Here is a 23,089-nt window from a genome sequence, read left to right on the forward strand (position 1 = left end):
TTCTGAACTCCTATGTTCGCGTATGCTGTCCTAACCTCCTTACGCCTTTCTAAAACAGGAAAAAAAAAAAACGAAATGCTTTTGCTTTCTGGTTTATGGGGGTTTAATGTCCCAAAGCGACTGACGCTATGAGGGACGCCGTAGTGAAGGGCTCCGGAAATTTCGACCACCTAGGGTTCTTTAACGTGCACTGACATCGCACAGTACACGGGCCTCTAGAATTTCGCCTCCATCGAAATTCAACTGCCGCGGCCGGGATCGAACACGCGTCTTTCGGGTCAGCAGCCGAGCGCCATAACCACTGAGCCACCGCGGCGGCTAAAACGAAATGCGTTGTGTACATGGAGCAAACAGCCGGAGATTTACGATAATGGAAGTTTGAGCGCAGCTGTATTTGAACTGAAGGCCACCGCACACAACACACAGTGCCGAGCGGAGGCGGCTGTTGGCCTCGGTTTTGGCCGGAGCGCTTCACAGCAGTCGCCGCAGACCACAGCGGTGACCTAGTCGTTTGCGCATCCGCCTCGCATGCGGGAGGTGGGGGTTCGACCCCTAGTATTGTATCACCGGGTACCCACCGGTTATACAATGGGTACAATTTTACCCCTGGCCTGGTGCTCGGCTTCTTTCACGGGTGAAACACTTGGAAAACGGGTCGTTGACCCCAACCCTGTGTAGCCGAAAATTTCTTCTGGAAGGGCGCTCTTTGGCCACAGATGCCCTTGCGCCATAGAAATTCATCCTCAGCTGCAGCCACCGCAAATGAAGAATGACAGATTCCGGCACTCTCGCCGTGCCCTTCTCTTCCATCTCCCTGAACCCTATCATCCTCTGCTTTTCTCCTCGACCTCTTTTCGCTATCAACAGCGATGGCGGCTGCGATGCCGAGCCCGGAAAGAGGAGATGACGAGCTGCGCTCTGAAATACTTATAAAAACTTACTACGCATTAGTAATGAATTATAAGTCGCTGTTATTCGTGCCCCGGATTCTTGCCGCCTACACGGACCTCCAGGCATGGCATTTATGATCACCCAGTGTCGCGAAGTCTCACGCATTCTATGGTATACTCGAAAATCATTCATCGCTCATGTTCGCGCATGTATAAAGCCCGTTTCACATGCTGCGGCTGGAGCGAAGATATCCAGTGTAGTCGGTGAGGCCACAGTGCGATTTTCGGTCGCTGCTTTCACATGCGACATCGACACAGCGAATTCCGTCGGAAGAACCGGCAAGGTTCCTTGACGTTTGCACAGGCAACCCATTATTAAACGCGACAGAAACATCACGCAGAATATGTTGATGATTTTATGACCAGCATATTTTTAGATGCAAGGCATTATTGCGTATGTTTTCGTTAGAATAAACAGTTTTGCTTCCGCCGCGGCAATAGCTCCCACGTGACCGCACGCCGTCTCGACGTTCTTTATTGGTCAATCGCAGAGCGAACACACCGACGCTGCGACTGAATACCAACCGGACGGAACTCGATCGCAAGCCGTCTGCGACTAGACCGACTGCCCTCCCCAGTCGCAGACCGACGGAACTCGCAGTGTCGCAGGCGAAAATCGCGTGCATGTGAAACGGGCCTCATGTGAATGAGTCCATCGAAATGATATTTCGAGGTGTTGCAGAAAAGCACATTTATGCACCGTAGCACGTCGGCAGCGGTTTTTCATGCGTGGCATCGTTTTGTAACGCCTTGTCTCCGGGCGGAATGCGTGTCAGACGTGAAGAAAAAAAAAAGATTTAGTGCAAACACTTCCTTGGACGCTGCTGCGTAAACGAGAAAAAAGCGGAAACCGGTTGATGAGGATGGAGCGAGGCGCAGAAGGGCGCTAGGTCAGACGAGTTGGACTTGTTTTTGGAGACGTTGGTACCGCTGGTCACGAGGGCAGGCGGGAAGCGGAGGCAGACGGCCGTTGAAAGATGTTCCCACGTACTGGCTGTTGCAAGGACAACTCGGATTGTTGTTCAGCGCTCTCTTCTCCTCTTTCGCAAAAAGTTCCCGAATACCGCGGTATTTCGCGACCTGGAAAATTAACGTTCACTGGTACCATATACCTTTTCAAGTTACAGGGCTGGAGAGACAGAAACTCTAATATACAACAAAAATAAAAGGAGTACTAACAACCTAATCTGACTTTGTGCGAAGGAAATGTATACAGTGCAAACTTTACCACGAATATTTTGTCAGGAAATGTTCGCAGTTACCGCAGAACAATTTGTGAATGATACCTAAGCAGCGCAAGCGAGACCGCTTGTTTTCGGAGACTTTTGGCTTTCTTCATATGTGTGTCATAACAACCCCCAATTTCCTTACCATCACCTGCCTAATACATGAAATGTGCGAGATCTGTTGTTGCATCGTAAAAACTCGGTGATTGTTTCTTTTTTTTTGCGTAGTGAACAGATATATTACTATTACGTACATTTTATTTTTTTTTTACATAACCGCCGAAGCTATAAGAAATCGGCTCACTGGGAGCACTGGCGTGCGATCGGCAGGGAGAGAAAGGAACCTCAATATGCGGTACGTGGCAAATTTAACCCGGACATACGAACACGCTTTGCAGCATTTCAGCACAAAGGCCACATAGAGCAGTGTCGTGGCGCTCAGGCTGTCTCGAACCCTACTCCGTTTGGTAGCGTGTCTGAGTCTTCGGGCTGAAGAAGGACTGGAGCTTTGAAGTTAGGAAAACGAAAACGAGAAGGTTTAATTGCACTTTTACGAAAACACTTTTACATACTGAAAGGTTTGAAAAGCAAAGGGTCAAAAACTTCACAGCGACTAGCGCCTAAATAAGCCTTTTTGCCAGGGACCAGAGCGCCCTATGGCTTACTCGACGTCGTTCTTTATTCCCCTCAGGGCCAGCCCAACCCTCAGGCTGTGGCCAATCAAAACACAGGACACATATCCCTCCCTGGACGGGAGCCAATCAAAACAGTACGGCACTGCAGCAGGCGCAACGAAGCACGGTCTTACACAGAAGTGTTCTGGCAAGCGGAAAAGCTGGCCGCCCGAGTCAGACCGTGGGAATGGGCGTGAAGGTAGCAATTCCGGTGCTAAGTTCTGTAGTGCAGCAACGGTTGTATAGACGGCTTTCTGTTCTCGAAAACACATGCAGCTCGTGCGAAGCCGCGGTCGTTAACTCTAACGACGAGCTGTCCACTGTCGAACCAGTTCCTAAGGGATACGGGTAGTGGCTTAACGGCCCCGTCCCATTGTACCCCCGAACGGCCACCCTTTCTCCTCCGTCTCTGGCCCCAGGTCTATTTCGCCCGGCAGTCATCCTCGCTCAGCGAATTGTGGGAAGATGCTGCAGGCTTTATGGCAGCGCGGCATCGTTCTTTCAGATCTCCGTATGGTCAGACGGCGCGTCGCCACCTGTAGTAATAACAGCAAAAAGATCGAGCCAAAATGTGAGTAATGATGCATTAATAAAGCTTGGTATTCTGTAGCATGAAACCAATGTGATCTCTTAAAGAATAAAAAATATTGAATACGACAGTGCAAGAGGCCATAAAAACAGAGGTACAGAAGACGGAAATGTAAGTGAAAAGACGAAGGTTGAAGTTTAAGTTGAAAAGTTTATTTTGGCCATATTTACAATTTGCCCCCGAGGAAAGGCAAGAGGTGGAAGGCAAAGCGTGCCTCCTGACGAGGTCTACACCCCGGCTTACACGTCAGAACACTGGTGACTAAACGACAAGTCATATGTAAAATAAAAAAAATCAATCTACAAAAAACAACAGGACACTTTAGGGTAGAAAAACTAATCTCATAGACAAAGGAGAAATACATTCTTAAAATTTCGGAAAAAAATATGACAACGTTGTGTCCTGTCTAACCAGAAAAATGCACAAACAGCTATAAACTAGCAAAGCGAAAAATGATTTGCAAAACTGAAAACAGACACTGGAGTAGAAATATACATGCAGCAAAAAAGTCCACAAAATTCCTAAAAAATAAACAGTGCCAACATAATTCAAATATACGCAAAATTACAAAAAGGAAAGAGCAACTTCAATTTCTTCTTAAAGGCAATAGAGCTGTTAGCTTCTTAAGCTACCATAATAATAATAAGAACAATAACCCTTCATTCGTATGCATCGGATCCCACCTTAAAGACAGTTTATGAAGGGATAACATATGCATAAAAGTGCTGTGGTATGACATGCGGGAATAAACGTCCCAAAACTGGACGTGGGCATGAAGTCCCTCCTTCCCTTATGGCGCGGTTCAGGTGTCTACCGATATGTAACACAGATACTGCGCCATTTCCTTTCCTCAACAGCCAATTTTTCGTGAACAGGCGTTGTTATGGAAGTGTTCTATAATATATTGCCTTAATCGCCTTCTATAATGCATCGGACAATACGAAAACAAGTTTGTGTTTCTTTTCCATTGAAAAATATTAGCTTTACTTCCAGTAAATCGACATACTAGGTGTATAAAATAGTTAAGACCTCATCATGCAGAATTTCAGTGGACGTATGCACGCCCGCTCCGATAGACGAAAGAGACAGGAATAGATCTTGGGCTGTTCTTTTGAATGTGTTAAGGAAGACAAGCAACCATAGACACGTATACACTTGAAGATTAGTTAACCGTTAACAGTGCGTTTTCCTATAAATTGGACGACGAGTTGTTCTTTTCAGCGCATTAGAATGATGGGACAACTGTAGTACTGTATGCGCAAATAGCGCGTTGCATTAAAAAAAATAATTCTAGTTAGACAATTTGTTTAACCTGAATAATAATGCGACATTGCTTCCTGCTTTCGCAGTTTCATTTTGCATTCAGCATCGCCGTAAATTCAAATTTGATGTGCTGATATTAGAAAGAATGAGTCAAGAGGCAGAAACAATTGCAAAAATGCATAAGGCGAATCACTAGGTATTCCAGTGCAGGATTTTTGCTGCATGAACTTCCTTTTTTTTTTCGAATGTGTGTCAGAAGGCCGTGTTGAAGAAAGTAACGCGCAGCTATGGGGCGAATTTTAATCGAGAACGGTCTTATGTCTAAGTGCGTGGGTGCGAAAAAACTGTTTTGTTTGGTTGCCGTAATAATACAAATTATAGTTTCACAATGAATTGACGAAATATCGTATTTAAGAGCTCAGTTCGAAGTATATGGTCTGGTTTGAGGACTGTTGTACTGTCGCGGTGCTGTCGACGACGACCAAGGTGTTGCAGGAGCTGATTTTTTTGTTCTCCTTGACTGTGGTCTGCCCTCATAAAAGTTTTCTATACACAATATATAGACTGTTTACAGACTCTGTTGCCCTTCTATACAAATGTATTTTTGTCTGTTCATAGTCTATAGACTGTTTATAGACAAAAGTCTACTAAAGTATATGGCCATAAATCTATAGATTGTCTATAGACTGCTTATAAGATTTATATTGCCTATAGTTCTCTAGGGTTTGTCTACAGAAAGTGTATAGACTTTATAGACAGAAGTCCACGGACAGTCTGTACACTGTCCTAAAGAAATTTTTGTAAGGGTGTCGCACCTGCTGCTGAGTCAGTCAACTCACGTAATACTGTCACTCCCTACTTATTTAGGAGTTACGAAATAAATGTGCTTAATGGCACTGTTCCTTGTATTTTCAAGCTTCTGTATAAAAAAGAAACTACGAAAAAACTTTTAACCAGGCTTTCAAAATTTCATCAAAATTTACACCTCTAGCACTGAAGTGGCGTACTGTAGAACAAATGAGGTGAAATTCGCGTGTATCACCTATGTTGTGGAGAGACATGGTAGAGACCCTTGTCCTGCTGTGGGCGTAGTCAGGCTGATGATCATGATGACGATGATGATGACCTATGTTTTGGGCATGGTGCTTGCGCTTGAGCCGATGATATATCCATGCGGGTGCGGTCGAGTAAAAGCGCTTTGTGAGAAACTCTGCGCTTTCTTTAGATACTTGAATGCACCGCTTGAGCGCTCTATAGACAAGACTGTGACGGCTGTATACAACACTGTTCTGAGTGGGGTGGCCGGAGAGAGGAAATGACTGCAGATAAGCATGAATAATGGTAAGCTTTAATGGCCCCTGAAGCATAATCTCCACCCAAGACAAAAAGGCAATTGCGCGAGACGGAGGCTTTGAGTGCCACGCGTTTCTTCACTGCATCCCCTTACTTTCCGCTTGCGCCCTTTGGTTTCCTGGTAGAGACGCCTAGCCTTCAATTGGCTGTCGATTGCGGAATCGCGCGGCAAGGGGAAGAAGAAAAAGACGGGTACTTTATTTAATGTTTGTCCGCTTGAAATGTCCATAAGTTCAGTCTTTGTTCAATTATAATGCTTGGTTCTTGTGTTTAACTAAGTTCGTTTTATGATCTCGCTATAGGGTCGGCCACACAACTCCGCAGGTAGTTTCACCTTTCCTTTTGCTTATTTTGTGCCACTAACTTTCGATGCAGCTCCATAAGATATGTAAGGTTGTAAAACTTACATTTTTGCGATTGCGTCTGCGGGAAGCTTAGTTTCCGAGATGCTTGAGTGGGTGTGTCAAGTGTTCTCGTTTGTGCTTGTTAGTGTGTAAGAGGCCTGATTGACAACTGTCTGGTTATTGTGGGATTACGTTTGTTCAGTTGAAGTACTCCAGTACTTTGAGTCGGCTGCGGTTTGCTTCTCATGATGCGTCCGATTTCGCTCCATGATCAGTTGGCCGGGCAATAAACTTCGCATAATCAAGCACCGCTTCTCGAGCATGTGTTGAGCTGAGCCGTCAAAATCAATCGGCGCACTCGAGTTGTGTGCGGGACTTTCCCCGGTGTACAGGGGTGTCGAAAGTGATGTTATGCGCCAGGATTGAAAAACTTCGGCGTTCATGTGCTAGCTAATGAGAATCTTGATAAGGTGGGCTCTCTCGAGAACGTAACTTGCGCGTTCACATGGCTCACGTGGGAGCTAATGTGGACGCTCTCGCCTGGCGGGTGGGTAGCCATGTCTCGTTCGCCCCAGATGAAACTGGGGAGTGTCGGTATGTTAATTTGTAAATAACGACGAGGCCAGAATTGCCGCATTTAAGCCCGTATGGCAAACCTTCCCTAGTCTTTCTGGTTTAAGTCAACTTCATAACTTTCTTAGTTCATAGAGGGGAACCTCGATGTCGACTGAGGATTATTTGCTCTTCCTTTATTCATCTTGGCGAAACCTGTGCAGTGTCGAGAGCTTTTTCTTGTTCAATCAGCTTCTGTGTATTTTTAATTGTCAGCTTCGCTTTTCTGTTGTTGTCAATGTCCCGCATTAAACCCCGCCCTCAATATCGTGGCTTTCCAGTTTTTCCCGCCATCCGCAGTGTAAATGCGGGCTGGAGTATATATTGTAGACATTCAAGAAAATAAATTATTATTATTCTTGCTCTCACAGTGGGGAACACCTACTTAACTTGCAATCTCTTCAGACTGATAGGTGCCCCGGAGCTCAAGTGACGCCAGATAGAATAGAGATAAGTTGCGGGAAGGACGCTGAACGCTATGGTGCGACTGGTCCAAGGTTGTGCTATCTTTTGAGCCGGAAAGCTATCTGCACCGCGAAGGAAATGACGAGACGAAAGTGTTTATCACAGTTTTTTTTCCTGGCTGCAATTCTCGCTAAAAGAAGATTGCTCGAACGTACAAAAATAGACCCCGGGTGTCATGTGAATGCGCTAATCAAGAATAAACCTGTTTTGTTCCAGAGACTTTTGAGACAAACCAGTGGTAAAATCGCAGCACAAACTTACTCTTCAGTTAATTACGGTTATGCTATTGTTTCTTTTTCGCCGTGAGCAGGAGTAAAACGCTTGATTTGGCTTATTACTTATGACCTCAAATAGGCTGTTATCAGGGAAAAGACTCCGACGCCATTTTGAGTCAGACACTGATTTTTCCTCTACGGAATACCGAGATATCATTCAGGTAAGCCATAGCGTTCCTCAAAATGATCTGGAGGGAATATCTTGGGCCGCTGTCTATGCGAATTTCTTAAATGGTGCTTCGCTCACCGCGGAAATGCCAGAAGGTGAGGTTTCGTATTTCGCTTTCCTAGTGTTGAGCTGAAAGCGGAGATTCTGCCTCGCAATCTGTAGCTGCGCGCAGGTTAAATTATCTCATTACTGCCTTCTTCACTTCTTCAATAAAGCTAACGCAAGTGGAAGTCCTCTGCTGGACAGGTATGAAAACTTTCTCACCATTGATTCGGGGTTAGCCGATAGTAGTTTTAGGGCTGAATCTACGTTTCCTGCTCAACAATATCCAAGATAAATATGGAATCTCATATTTCCGGCATTCTCGTGCCTCTCCCAGATCGCAGCGTCACTTTTAGTTTCAGGTAATACTGAGCAACTCTGGGAAGAAAACAGCTATCGCTTCTCTAGAAAGACAGTCCAACGCTGCTGAACCCGATTGAAAAACGGGTGTCACCGTCTTTGAACCACGGCACTGACGTCGTGACACACTATAGAGACCGTTAGAATACTCTGTACCGTGTTACTGTTACCGTAGTACCGAGAACCCGACTAGAACATTTAGCATGCTTTAAATCGGGTACCGTAATACGGGGAGCCCTAGCGGCAAAACGTGTGCCGCTGCTCCATGGAGGGCGATGATTACGCCGCCGCAGTGTTGAGTATACAAGACCAAAACTACACGGCGCGAAGAGAAAAAGAGATCGGACGGCAGTTTTTGTAGCGTGAGCTACACTGGCCGAGGTTGAGCAGTTTCGCGTGGCTCCTGGACAGCCGTGCTGCGCATGCGCGAGGAGCAATGACGTCACAAGGCGCACAGCTAGCGCGCCGAATCCGCCGCCGCCACGCACGCCTCACCGGTCATAGCCGCGGTAGACGCACTGGGGCCGGCGCGTGCCCCGCTGCGCGCCTTCGTTGCGCAGTAGCCAAGTCAGACGCTGCGCCTGAGCCGCTTGATAGCGCCTCTCATTTTGTGCGCATGCGAACAGGTATCAGTGGGGGTATACATATAGCGGGGAGTTTGCCAGTGTGGTATAGCCATGGAGAAGGAGAGCGAAATTGCTGCTCAGCGACAATTGAGGCTGAGTGGCTCAGCGCTACGTATATCCTGGTATAGCCGGGTTAAGCCACTGCTATTTTATTTACCGCTATGAAATGAATAGCAGCGCAGAAGAAAAGGAAGGCAACACACACAGAAAAAGAAGCACGTGAAAGCAGAGAGCGAACCGAATACTTATGAGCGGGCGGCTAAGACGAATCGCCGACTAAAACGGCGTTTTTTTCGCCGACATGGTAGTCATTAACGCGTATATGCACAGGAATGAGCTATATACAGAGATTAGTTACAAATTAGCCAGTAAGTGCCCATGCTGCAGTAATCTAATAGAACACATAAAAATAAACACTACTAACGTATCTAAAAGAGTGGCAAGGAAAGATAACGCATCAACAATGAAAACCAATCCAGTGGAAAGTCACTTTCATCGTAAATGTCCTTTAGCTGGAACATCATCTGGCCAAAACGTGTGCTGGTGGAGACAGGCTTACAATTTTGGTCCATCATGGGTGTTTTCCGCAAGCTGTGAAGTCCACGTAGAAAAATCATGTCGTGGTGTTCGTGGTCATATTGAGTGGCCATAAGGCATCGTAAGCAGTGGGAATTAAAAATGGAGTCTTTATTCGGCGTGTTTTTGTAGAACGCCCCGAAATAAATTTTGTACCTTTTCCGGCACGTCGCACAGACAGCAGTTTACTGAAAAGACAAATTATATTTTCCGCCAGGAGCCAGTTGTCGTACTTTTTATCTTCTTGCACCAAGCATCCTTCATCCTTGAAATTATCATGACTTGAATACTAATGTACTCATAAAAACGATGTTAAGATGATTTCGAATAAAGAACGGTTTATTTTAATGGAAATTGAAGAGTACCTACAATAAAAATAAGATAATACCCTCCAAATGCCAGACAAGACATTTTTATTAATCCACGTGGTACAGTGTTTTTATGAATAGTGTTTTTTCCTGATTCAAAATGCTTCTGAGTACAGCTGTGTCAGTTGCATGTAAAGTGAACGACAGCAATCAAGCCGGACCGCGCTACATAAAGGATGCTACTACAGCTTTCATAACGAACGACAAAAAAAAGAACAATGCTCATGCGTTTCTCGCTTGCCTTCGCTCTTCATAATACCCAGATATTCTGAAAAAAAAAAGTTTTTCAATGAGAACCTGCTTATAAACTCAATATTTTCGCATAAAATGAGATTGTGCCATAGCAATTAATATATCCGCAGATTGTACCTCGGTGCGGTTGTAGTTTTCTGCTATTTATTGTCGAAAAATTATCCGCCCAAACTGCTTCAGTGTTCGACTTAAAAGCGTCAGCTACAGGAGCGTCAATTGTTTACATCGGTGTGCTCAGGGAACGTGGAGGAGACCGAATCCAAATAACCCCGGATGTTTCCTTTCCGGAAACATCCCTTCTAAGCACGTGCTTCTAAGACACAAGCAGTGCCACCTACCTCAAGGTTTTTACACTACTATTGCGATTTACAGCCACCATCTCTTATATCCAGTATATTTCCTCCCTATATCAGTTAATAAATTTTATAAAAGTGTGCATCACAACACGACGAATTCTTTGACACCATCCGGAACCCCCTGCGACAAATGGTTCGGCCGTAATGGCAGTCTGAAAGTCTTCGGAATGCACGGTTTGGGGGCGGAAAGGTCGTCAGTGCGAATACCACACATATTTTGGGGTTCATATCAATGAGTAATTTTATCCTCAGGAACATGCCAAGTAATCAGACACCACTCAAACATTCTGCGTCAAACTTGTGGCCCCAAATTTTATGCCAGTGGTGGTCCCGGGGAGGTCCCACTTCGATGGCCCCTATACATACTGGCACATATATAACGGATCGAAAGTATGCGCATCTATTGAGGCGCTACGCGCCTACTGTTCCTGTGTAGTATAGTATAGTCACGGGGTAACTGCTTTGGTCAATTTGACCTTCATTGCAGACAGACGCGTCCTTGACAAACGTAAGTAGCAAGAGCTAACGCTCTTAGAACGATCTCAGTTGTTTTTCTATCCGACTTTAAATACTAAATGCGAGCGAAGTACAAACTACACAAACAAGACTTCTACATTACCATTCATATATTCATAACAACATCTTGCATTATTCCACCGTTTCCTCGCAATTCAGTGATGTCCAAAAAGCTGGACTTAACAGACACATTTTTTTAGTGGAAGCCCCAGTCTCGACATAGCCTCGTATTTAAAAGCTTCCAGCATGCCTTCGTTTCATTATATCCCCACGCTTACTTAACCAACTACCATTTCTCGAAAGAAGTGCTCGGAAACCTCTTTAACAGTTCCTGGTAAACACCCCATTGCAACAGGGCCTTAAAGTACGCGTAGCTAAGCACATGCAGGAACGACAATGGATTCCGTCTACTAATGAAAATAAACAGATATTGTTTTCAGCGAAAATACTCGCTGACGTCCAGGCTAATGTAAAATTGAAGCCAACTTCTTGCGAAGAGCAGGATTCAAAGCGCCGATCTCAGATAACAAATCACTCATTCTGGTCACGTCGTAATGTGCGGTACTTGAATAAGAAAGTTTGTGGAACGCAGTTGGCCGTGCTGCAGAACGCAATGACGTTTGGCAACCTGTGTGGCGAGGCTGTTATTTTAAACCATTAGAAATTACGCCACCAAAAAGTTACCTGGAGAAAACTAAGTCGTTGAAAGTCGTCATGTACGGCGCAGCATAAAAAAAAAAAACGACGATGCTTAACCTACCCTACCCTTAAGTTCAATGCGGTAGAATCAGATATCCATTCCGTGCAAGTACATTTTTTTTTTTTGAAGCGATGTTTATTGCCTCAAGGCACAAAAACTATGAAGTGAGAGATGAGTGAGAGGCTTAAATAAACGAAAAAGAGGTGGGCTGATCTGATGAAATCAAGAAGTGAACGATAATATGGACCCTGTGTCCAGGCAATATAGGAATCCAGATTGTACGGTGAGAGACCCACTGCCGCCAGGTGCCGAATTCTCGTCGGCTTCAGCGCCGGGCAGTCCCACAACAGGTGGTGGATATCCGCCTTACAGTCTCTGTTCTTGCCGACTGGGCACCCGGGGCGGGGATATAAATCTTTGAAATGAGGCCACTTGCATGTCACAGCTGGAGTTAGGGCAATCCCGACCCGTATCCTCCGAAGCGCAACCTCCTCTGCACGGGTAAGACCACGTGGGAGGGTTACCGCACACGGAGGGATTAGAGCACCTGTGCGGCGCCGGAGGTGTTCCTTTCTTGTTAAAAGGAGGGCGGTGTCATCCAGTGTGAGGACTCGAGGCAAAGACCAGGTAGGGGTCGAAAGGCGGGTCGCAGAATCTGCGCGGCTTTGTGCGCTCAGGAGGTCACGCGGGGCCCACTCAATAGGGATTTGCTGCGGGATGCGTGTCGCTAGACGATGGATGTCTTGGCAGATTTCTGGGGTGTGACTGACTCGTCGTAGTAGGCGTGTGACGTGAAGGGCGTCGGTGCGAATACAATGCGGGCCGTGGGTAGCATGGGAACGGCGGCCACAGAGCAAAGTGCCTCTTGAACTGCAAGCAACTCCGCACAGAAGGAGGAAGGAGGTTCTGAGAGGCGAAACCTTGACGTTTTGTTCAGAGCAGGCTTGCAAGGAAAGTAAACTGCCGTTGTTGTTTCGCAGGCCTGGATGCTTGCGCCAACGCACATAACGATTGAGCCATGTGGCAGGTTGGCGTCTTGCTCTGTAATTCGGTCGCGAAACGACGCCGCCGCGCGGGTAGATGATGGCCGACGTAGATCAGTTGGCTTGTTGTAGCTTAGCTGCGCAAAACGCCAGGAAGAACTGGCGGGGGCGGCTGTAGAATGGAGTGCGATGAAGCATATGCCCTGAGTGCACACGTTGTGTGTGTAAGGCTTGACTTAAGGCGGCGAGCATCGCGTCGTTGCTGCACCAGCTCATCTAGTGTATTCAGCTGCGCATGTTCTTGGAGCGCCACGATCGGGGTAATGCGGGGAAGCTAAGTGATGACCCTCATTGCCTCTCGATTAAAAGCTTCTAGACGATCCCATTGAGCCTTCGTCAAATGCTGGAATTTGAGTTGGTAAACGAGGCGCGGTTGCGCAACAGCCCGCACTAACTGTCGTGCAACATGAGAGCGGGCTCCGCCTGTTTTAGGAGCTATGCGTCTAATCGGACCCAACGCCTGAATTGCTTGCTTTTTAACCCGAGAAAGCCAAGCAGTACCTGTTCCTGACTCGTGTATTGCCAAGCCCAAGATTTTTACGATCAAACTTTCTTAAATTGGAGTTCCGGATACATGGAGACGAATTGGTGTTGCAGCCAGTTTACGGCGCCCGCAGCGGTTGGCGACTGGCACGATTTTGGTTATGCTCACTGAAAGCTGCAGACCAATTGAAGAAGCAAAAGTCGACGTAATATCTTTGGCTGATTGTAGGCCTGTTGCTTGAGTCATCAGGTCGTTGTGAGTGCTCCACACCGTTATGTCATATGCATACAATAAGAACTTAATCTCAGATACATCATGTAAGCGCCATGAAAGGGGGATACAAGGAATATTAAATAATGTTGGCGATAAAATCGATCCCTGGGGAACGCCGCGAAGAGGCACAAACGATCCAAAGCCTCACTACTGAGGCGTATGGCAAAGTGTCGGCCTTCAAGGAAGGATTTGTTAAATCCGTGCAACTACTTCTTCTCTATCATAGGCTCATAAATTGCGAGGACTCCTCATACCACCACTGGCGTAGTTGTGTAGCGGGTAAGCGATGCACGCTGCCCCAGCAGAGGGCTGCTTAAACACAGGCACATGCCGGGGCGTGCCGGGCAGTGTGAAGCCCGGGTTGCTCATTCCGCGCTCCCGTAAGGCTGATTTTCGCACAGATAGTTCTTTGTATTCTTATTCTTCCATTTTTGTTTCATCTGCATCTTACTTTCATTTCCACCGGCTGCAGATCAGCTGTCTGAAAAATATATGGCTGTTATTAGCGCTAGCTGTTGTTCCTTCTTAGCCCGGTTTTGCGGCGTAGGTCGTCCAAAGATTTTCAAATTTGTGAAGAATTTGCGATAATTCACAATATGGAGACCGAATTAGAATATCGAAGAGATAAATGTTCGTCAATTCCCCCCCCCCCCCACCCCCCACCGACACACACTCCCTTCAGTTTCTTACTGCCCCTATGCCCCCCTCCCCCCCCCACCCAAACTGAACACCGTCCTCTAAAATTACTGGATTCCCCCGCGCCACGTAAAGATGAACATTCGCGTTACAGACTCGTAAGCTTCTTGTGAGTTTTTCTTTTAGTCTTTATCAATATTTTATCATAAAAACCATTACTAATCCTGAACAAGTTATGCTTTGGTGCCTAGCAGCCACGAAGCGCACGCCTCTATAGACCATGCGCATGTGCCTTATGCTATGGTGCAGAATACGGGTCCATGAAGTTGGCGCTCCCGACGAAGTACCCATGGGGAGGCATAAAATCAGGTGGCCGCACGTATGGCCACTGTCACGTAGGGTTCTATCAACTTGTGCCGTTACTGTTTGCAGGAGGAAAGCGATGTGTTATGACCTTGTTTTTAAGCCATGCGTTTAGGTGGGCATCTGACAGCATAAAGGCCGTTCCACATGGCATCCCCCGATGTCATTACAGAAATCTCCGGCGTCCAAGAGGTACTCAATGGGAGTGCTATCTATGTGTACAGGCGAAGGAGGGCTCTCAAGAATTTGACCATCCTGGTTATGTGATTCAAGAGAGCTTAGGCGATGGGGAAGTTTGTGTGGTATCTTGATCTGCGATGAGGTACAGTTGTTGCTATCGATTCTTCCGGAGCAAAAAATAGTGCCTAGAAGTTTTTACGCTACGCATCCTCTTTTTGTGACAGGCGGCGCTCGGCCGGAACAAGTGCGGGGGCTATTTTAAAGATTAACACTGCCTGTCGCCGACAGTCCATATGGTTCTGCTCTCCCCCTTCCCGCAATGTGCCCGCCTGTAACTCGACCGACACACTGTAAACAGAAAGGAGCAAAAGGGAGTAAATTGTCGTCTAGCGCACTCTTTTATTATAAAAGAGAGTGCGCTAGAGGACACTATACGCCATTTTTGCTCCCACATAGCGTATTCTTGTTTAGAGTATACCACTCTCAGAGAACAGGCACCATCCATTGCAATGCAGAAGGTTGTTGCATGGCCAAGAATTCACATGCTACGCTGGTATTCTAAACGCATTTGTGAATCTGGCGCTGTGCGATCATTTTTGAACGAGTGTCTGCACGCCTTATTGATAGAGACTACAAGAGTTATTTCTGTGCTGCGCGGTCCTCATGTGCTACCTCCGAGGGACATCTGCATGGGTTCTTACAAGTGCATCATGTCCAGAAGGTAACTCCTCTTCGTGGAGCTAAACAGACCCTCTCCTTGCACTATATTCAGATTTGCTCGACCTGTGGGTTCCCATCGCACCGGCGTCCGCTTCTTTACTCACACGTCCGTGGGCACCTTGTGAAGGATGAAGGTGGAAGTGGCCAGCCAGCGGAGGAGCCTCCTGGGCGAGGGACCCCACTGGGACGAGCGGAGCGGGACGCTGCTCTTCGACGATGCCCACGCTCACGAAGTGGTGCGCTACGAACCACAGACCAGGACCGAGACGGAGGTCATCCGCCTTGGTGAGGCATCATCCTTTTTTACATGCGCAAACTCAGAGCGGATAGAGAGCTCCTTTATGGCAAACAAACTTCTGGAACAACTTGTCGTGGTGCACATGCGTCGAAATTCGGCGCACTGACATGTTTCAGAACTGCGAGACTAGCTTACTGGCACACTGCTTACAGTGTTTAGGGTATATTCTCGGAAAGCACAGAACATGGTTATAGTGAAGAAAAAGAGTAGCAGGACGCTAAGGCGCCCGTGTGCTGTGCGATGTCAGTGCAGTTTAAAGATTCCCAGGTGGTCGAAATTATTCCGGAGCCCTCCACTACGGCACCTCTCTCTTCCTTTCTTCTTTCACTCCCTCCTTTATCCCTTCCCTTACGGCGCGGTTCAGGTGTCCAACGACATATGAGGCAGATACTGCGCCCTTTCCGTTCCCCAGAAACCAATCATTATTATTATTATCATGTTTCAAAAATGCGAGACTAGCTTACTGGCACGCTGCTTACAGTGTTTAGGGTATATTCTCGGAAAGCTCAGATCATGGTTATAGTGAAGAAAAAGAGTAGCAGGACGCTAAGCCGCCCGTGTGCTGTGCGATGTCAGTGCACTTTAAAGATTCCCAGGTGGTCGAAATTATTCCGGAGCCCTCCACTACGGCACCACTCTCTTCCTTTCTTCTTTCACTCCCTCCTTTATCCCTTCCCTTATGGCGCGGTTCAGGTGTCCAACGACATATGAGGCAGATACTGCGCCCTTTCCGTTCCCCAGAAACCAATCATTATTATTATTATCATGTTTCAAAAATGCGAGACTAGCTTACTGGCACGCTGCTTACAGTGTTTAGGGAGTATGCTCCGGAAAGCTGAGAGCGTGGTTATAATGGAGAAAAAGAGTAGCAGGACGTCCGGTTACTAATTCTCCAGGTCATTCGTGACCGCAGACCATGCCCTGGATTTCGGTTCTGCGTTTTGCAATCACCCGCCGCTGTGGCTCAGTGGTTAGTGCGCTCGGCTACTGATCCGGAGTTCCGGAGTTCGAACCCGACCGCGGCGGCTACGTTTCGATGGAGGCGAAACGCTAAGGCGCCCGTGTGCTGTGCGATGTCAGTGCACGTTAAGGATTCCCAGGTGGTAGAAATTACTCCGGAGCCCTTCACTATGGCACCTCCTTCTTCCTTTCTTCTTTCGCTCCCTCCGTGATCCCTTCCCTTTCAGCGTGGTTCAGGTGTCCGCCGATATATGTGAGACAGATACTGCGCAATTTGCTTTCCCAAAAATTAATTTTCAATTTTTTTCATTTTTTTTGCAACCGTTTGGATTAAAGAACTCTGTTAAAGCATTGCTGTCATAACGTAGCGATTCAGAGTACATGACTGGTAAACGGAGAGCGAAACAAAGCTGCGGAAACGGCACCTCATTTAGCCCTATAGTTTCAGATGCGCTTAAGTACGCGAAATTTGGGCATCACTCTAGCTTGTTATGCGGCTATAACTAGTTTGGATTGCAAGGGACGCTGAAAGTGAGGCTTTTCCAGTGACAGGCGTGTCATAGAGGTCCTCCTGCATTCGCGGGTGCAGCGTCGGGCGTAGAAGACAACAAAATGACGCTGCGGGGCTGTGCCGTAAAAACATTGCATAGTACTGGAGGGGCCATATATAAACAACGCATGCACCAGGATGCTAAAGCGTCGTGGGGACATATTTATTTATTTACTCCTGTCTCCACAAGGCCCGAGCGCACTGCCGAGAGGAGATACATATTGAATCGTAGGTTTAAAACTAATCATTTCGACAGATTTGCCTTTCTTGTTGGGTTTGAAGACATAATAAACTGCACATCTCCAACCAAAACCTTTAATTGAAACCCAATGTTTCGGAGACGGCTCGGCTCCTTCCTTCGGCTAGCGTCCTTAAACGCTAGTTACTCAAGTTAAGGACAACGCAGCGAGCTATGGAAATAAAAATTATAGGTGCAACGTTAAGAGGCCGGAAGCGAACAAACGCGGTTAATGACATCATAGTCGAAATCAAGAGGATTTGGTTTGGATTGGGGGGTTTAACGTCCCAAAGTGACTCAGGCTATGAGGGACGCCGTAGTGAAGGGCTCCGGAAATTTCGTCCACCCGGGGTTCTTTTACGTTCACTGACATCGCACAGCGCACGGGCCTCTAGAATTTAGCCTCCATCGAAATTCAACCGCCGCGGCCGAAATCAAGAGGAAGAAATTTGCTTGGGCAGGACATGTAATTCGAAGGCAAGATAACCGCTGGTACTTAAGGGTAACGGAGTGGATTCCAAGAGAAGGCTAGCATAGCAGAAGGCGGCAGAAGGTTAAGTGGGCGGATAAGATTAAGAAGTTTGCGGGGGTAGGGCGCAGCTGGCAAAGAGCAGGGTTAATTGGAGAGACATGGGAGAGGCCTTTGTCCTGCAGTGGGCGTAGTCGGGCTGATGATGATGATGACGCTGATAATGCTGATGATGTGATGTGGTATTAAGCACGTTATGAGATTATCAAAGGATTTCTCGGAACTTTGTCTTTAGAGAGAGTGATTTCTCTGCCGTTAAATTAAAGCTTTCGGTCAAAAACAAGCCAACGGCGCAACTTAGCGACATTCGCATAGAACGACTGCATTCATCGCTAGTATTGTTTCCAATTAACTTGCAGTACGGTGCACTGTGCTTCTTTGCACTCCAAATCCCGAGTTAACGCCGTGTGCAGTTGTCGCAGTGTTGTTCACCGCTTCTTTTTGTGCGATAAAGCTTTTTTTTTCATTGTAAATCAAGTTGTCCACATGAAAGCCATTGCAACGTATGTTACAAAAGGCGCAAAGATGCATGCTAGCCTCTAGATTATGGTTACTCGGGATTTTAGCTCTGCAACCGTATACGTCACCTAAAAATGGATATTCTGTATGGGATGGTTGAAGTGGAAGTTTGGGCTAACTGCTAAGTCATGATTTGGAGGGGCTTAGCTCGAGAGAAACAAGTACATGATATAAACACGGGGATGTCCCTATCATGTCCTTGTCTCTCTCGAGCTGTGACCCTCCCCCCACAATTCACCAATGGGATGCATGAGCCATTTTTTAGAGTGGGGCATGACGCTTCCATCGTTTGGGTACGACCATATTTTAGTACATTTTCTATACTGTGATTACTAAAAACCCAGCAGCAAACATGTCCGATAGCTCCCGCTGTTTCAAAAGTTTGTTTTATACGGGGAGGTACAATTAAAGAAAGGCCGCTAGCGACAGCGTGCCTGCAGGCATAAACATACAGAGAACAGATTTTAGACAGTGTCTGAAAATCGCTGGCTTGGTACTATGTGTTAGTGTGGGCTTTTGGAGAGATGCAGTAGGGAGACAAGGGCACAGAAAGGAGATTTTTTTTCCATGTTTGCAAAACGTGTCGTTATGCACTGTGAGCTTTCGTGCTGTGTGCTATTTGCTGTTAATATGTTTCACGGTTTTGATAGATGTAACATTTCTTATTTTCTCTGTGAGCCCCATCTGTATTTGCATTTGTATGTATATTTACTGCATTGTTCGCGTTCCACCTTTCGTATTGTAACTCATTCTCACATGTAATGGCTCCGGGCCCTGAGGGTGATGAAATAAATAAACAAACAACAAACAAATAAATAAACGAATAAATAAATAAATAAATAAATAAATAATTAAAGTATGCTTGGATTGGATTGTGGTGAGAGGCTGAGAGCACACTGAAGAGGAATGCACAGCATCAAAGTTAGTGAAACAGTATCGATAGTATCTAGATTTATGGTAATCAAAACATGCCGTTGCCGGCTTCTGACTATCAGCGCTCTCTAACGGCACGTCGAGGAACCGACACACATTCACATAACGTTTCTGACACCACTCCCCGCTATTAATATATTACGTAGCTATATGGAAGTTTGTCTTGCCGTGAGAAGCGAACTGGACGCGGGCTACGAGCGATACGTCTCAGTACCGCTTGCTGTGTACTTACCGTGCAGTCATTTATAGATCTAGGCGATCCGCGCATGCGCAGAAGAGGAGATCGGCAACCTGATTCCGTACGCCGAAGACAACCGTAAGCTGATGGTCTGCATGGGCAACGGCGTCTACCGGCTGGACCTGGACACCAAGGAGAAGACGCTGCTGACCGAGATGCTGGACAAGGACTCCCCGGTGCCCACGCGCATCAACGATGGCAAGTGCGACGCAGTCGGACGCTTATGGGCAGGTGAGTATGCGCAGTTGAATCGGAGAGCAGTGATGCTTTGCTGCGCCGTTCCTTGCCACGCGCAGCGTGAAAGCAATGACAAAAAAAATTGGAGGAGACACTTAAGCTCCGCCTAAGGGTACGACACGAAAAGTAATGGGTTAATTCCGATACGTGCAGGAGGTCATTCTCTACTTCAAGTTCATAGATCCCAGGCAGTCCTCATACCACTCCTGGCGCAGTGGTGCAGCGGTTAAGCGATGCGCCACATCCCTGCGATGGGAAGTGCTGCCACCTGTGGCCCTTGTGCTATACAGGTTGCTCTTCCTGAGCGACCAATCATTAATTTAACTGCCACCGGCCACGGTGGGCAGTTTGATCACTATACAGTGGGTAGGTTGTGATGATGCTGCAAGGTCACGTGACCTAGGTGGCCCACCTGCCTCCTAGGTGGGCCTGGAGGACCACCTGGAAAAGCTATGCCCGTGAGTTTTGGCTTAAAACGGTGGCGCCCACAATGCCGACACCGGATTTTCTGGCGAACGGGGCCTTTAACGCGACAGCGTTAATATCCGCGCCGAACTTAGGAGATGAAATCTTCCTCAATCATCTGATCAGAAACAAAGAACCGTTTACTGAAAAACATGAATGAATGAATGAATGAATGAATGAATGTATGAATGAATGAATGAATGAATGAATGAATGAATGAATGAATGAAAAATTTTTATTGCTCAATAGAGGCCTTGGCGGGCTCGGTACGTAGAGCCCCCAGTCTAGGGCCCCTGCTGCTGCTGCGACGATACAGGCGCCGTCAATCACTCAACGTTGATTTTCTAGGTTATCGCTAGACAACGCTGTTCACTGAAAGGAGCTAGTACGAAATTTTTGACCGATTCAGTTGCTGCAGAGCAAATATCATTTGCACCAATACCAACCGCGAATTTAAGCCCCGTATGTTGAAACTCCGGGTGGCATATTGTCCACTGACACTATTATTATGTATACAGTGACATGTATGTATATGCGACAAGTACATAGTAGGCTCTGCCTCCTGGCCTCTAATCATCACTGAATAAATAAGAAATTTCATCAACACGTTGATAACTGTTATTGACTGACCTCGCTACGTTGCCAGTCTGCGTGCCCATGCATCACAGGTTTGCTCTTGAGGACGATTCTATGCAAGCATTGTTCATTAATGAATAGAAATATTTTGTGAACACAAAACAAAGTCAACGCTGAAAGGGGCATTGCAATCTTGCCATTTTTTTGGCACGCTTTAACAAAAGTCTTTCCGACAGCAACAAAGACTAAACTCTACTGGTCAATATGGCCGTCAAGACCCAGGATTCTTCCTCCGTGGAATGAATTTCGCTTAACGGGTCATGTCGGCCATGTGCTGTTCCAGGTACCATGCCACTTAAAGTCAACATCGAGGGAATGGCGCAGGGAAAGAACAACCTGTGGTCCTTCTCCAAGGGACAACTAAAACACAAGCTCGACAAGATCTCCATCTCCAACGGCATCACGTGGACGGCCAACAACAGGACCATGTTCTACAACGACTCCGTGCCCGGAAAGACGTATGCCTTCGACTACGACCTTGCCTCCGGGGAGATAAGTGAGTTTCAGGGCGATAGCTGCGCACTCCACTCACTTAATCCTAGGCTGGTACTGCTGTCTGCATAAGTCTTTCGCTCTGGCAGCGGCTGAAATGTGTGCGAGTTAGCTGCACTTCCTTTCTGTAGGTGCTTTACAAACACTGACAGTGTTTATGTGCATCGGCCTACTTTGGCTTTCAAAAAGTACAAGTACAATTTCCGGCATGCAGCCTTGATGCAGTAAGTGGCATAAAATGGTCTCGCACAGCTTCCGCCGTCACCGTTCAATCTCGTTTCACGTGGCACTTGTGGTGTGACAGGAAGTTCTTCGTCCGCCGCTATGGTTGGTGATGGCGCTAGTGAACGCGCTCAAGCTTTCGCTAGACGCGACACAAAGTACACTCGAAAGTAAAAGATTGTGCAGCCACTGTCGCAGATCAATTGGTAGAGCACCGTACTCGAAATGCGGATGTCGCGGGTTCGCCTCTCACCGGCAGGAAGTGATTTGTTTTTTTTTTTCTGTTTTCTAATCCATTATCGTTTAGGTAAAATATGTTTACGCTACTAATTTTTTCGCTGGTCGCCGCTGCGGTGGCTCAGTGGGTATGGTGCTCGGCTGCTGAACCGAAAGACGCGAGTTCGAAGCCTGCCGCGGCGGTAGCATGTGGACCAGATGGTCGAAACTATCGGAAGCTAGCCCTCCACTGCAGCGTACTTCATAGCCTGAGACACTTTGGAACGTTAAATTCCATAAAACCAGACTAAAACGAAACCAATTTTTCGTTGGTCAACAGCACAAATAAAAATGAGTGCATCGCCCGATTCTTTCCTTGGTTTCAATGAGTGTTAGCTTCCGTAACATCGAAAGCGGAGGTTACTTTCTGTGAACTTTCACACCGTAACGCTAGCGGTGTCATAGGTGGGCACCTACACTTAGTATGAACACTGTTTTAAATATTTTCAGTCCCAGTGCTTACCGTACTTGCATAATGCACGCGCTACATAATAAACACATCACCTATTTTCCTGTAAAAAAGCACAATTTTTCTTTTCACTCGTGTAATAGACTCAGGCTTTTGTTTTTTCTCACATTGTGCTCACAATGACAGGTAATGATAGCAGGCGCACATTCCTAAATGCCGAAGCGTCTGCGCAATAATGTAGAATCCCCTATGTTCGCATATGTCGAGTGTCGATATTACTACACTTCGCCTACGTGTCGAACAGCGAATAAATGTGTTCTTTAAGCGACCCGAGAACCCATACGAACCACTCCTCATTAAAAGGGGTTTCTTTGATCGTACTGCCACATTAACGATTGTAGCAACTTATTGCAGTTAGGCTTCGCACTGAATCATTTGAGTTGTGGTCGGGTGGACTTTATTCCGCTCTTTGTACAGAACTATGAGCCGCAAAGCAAGTTCTATTTCCGGGTTAAAGCAAACAATTTCTTGGCTATGCTCTCTAGCACAGAAACCATGCTAAGAGTTCGTTTTGTTTCGTTTAGAAGGTGAGTCGTACAGGATGATGTAGTTGTTCTACAAGGCTACTTTCTGTTCACTTTTTACGCCCCCAAATGTTTGAACGTATGCCTC

General features: G+C 46.7%; 1 protein-coding gene across 3 annotated transcripts in view; it reads left to right on the forward strand.

Annotated features, from left to right (window-relative positions):
• The window catches only part of LOC144107334 (regucalcin-like), a 63,432-nt gene that overhangs the window by 34,122 nt on the left and 6,221 nt on the right, over positions 1-23,089 (forward strand). For 2 of the 3 annotated variants that reach the window (XM_077640328.1, XM_077640327.1), the window contains exons 2-4: positions 15,468-15,700; positions 19,717-19,911; positions 21,302-21,514. In XM_077640328.1, the coding sequence (XP_077496454.1) occupies positions 15,544-15,700; positions 19,717-19,911; positions 21,302-21,514 (565 nt within the window). In that variant the 5' untranslated portion in view covers positions 15,468-15,543. The remainder of the gene's footprint in view (positions 1-15,467; positions 15,701-19,716; positions 19,912-21,301; positions 21,515-23,089) is intronic. The other variant, XM_077640326.1, reaches the window with a different exon arrangement.

This window comes from Amblyomma americanum, chromosome 10, assembly GCF_052857255.1.
Source record: "Amblyomma americanum isolate KBUSLIRL-KWMA chromosome 10, ASM5285725v1, whole genome shotgun sequence".
In the NCBI taxonomy this organism is placed as follows: domain Eukaryota; kingdom Metazoa; phylum Arthropoda; class Arachnida; order Ixodida; family Ixodidae; genus Amblyomma; species Amblyomma americanum.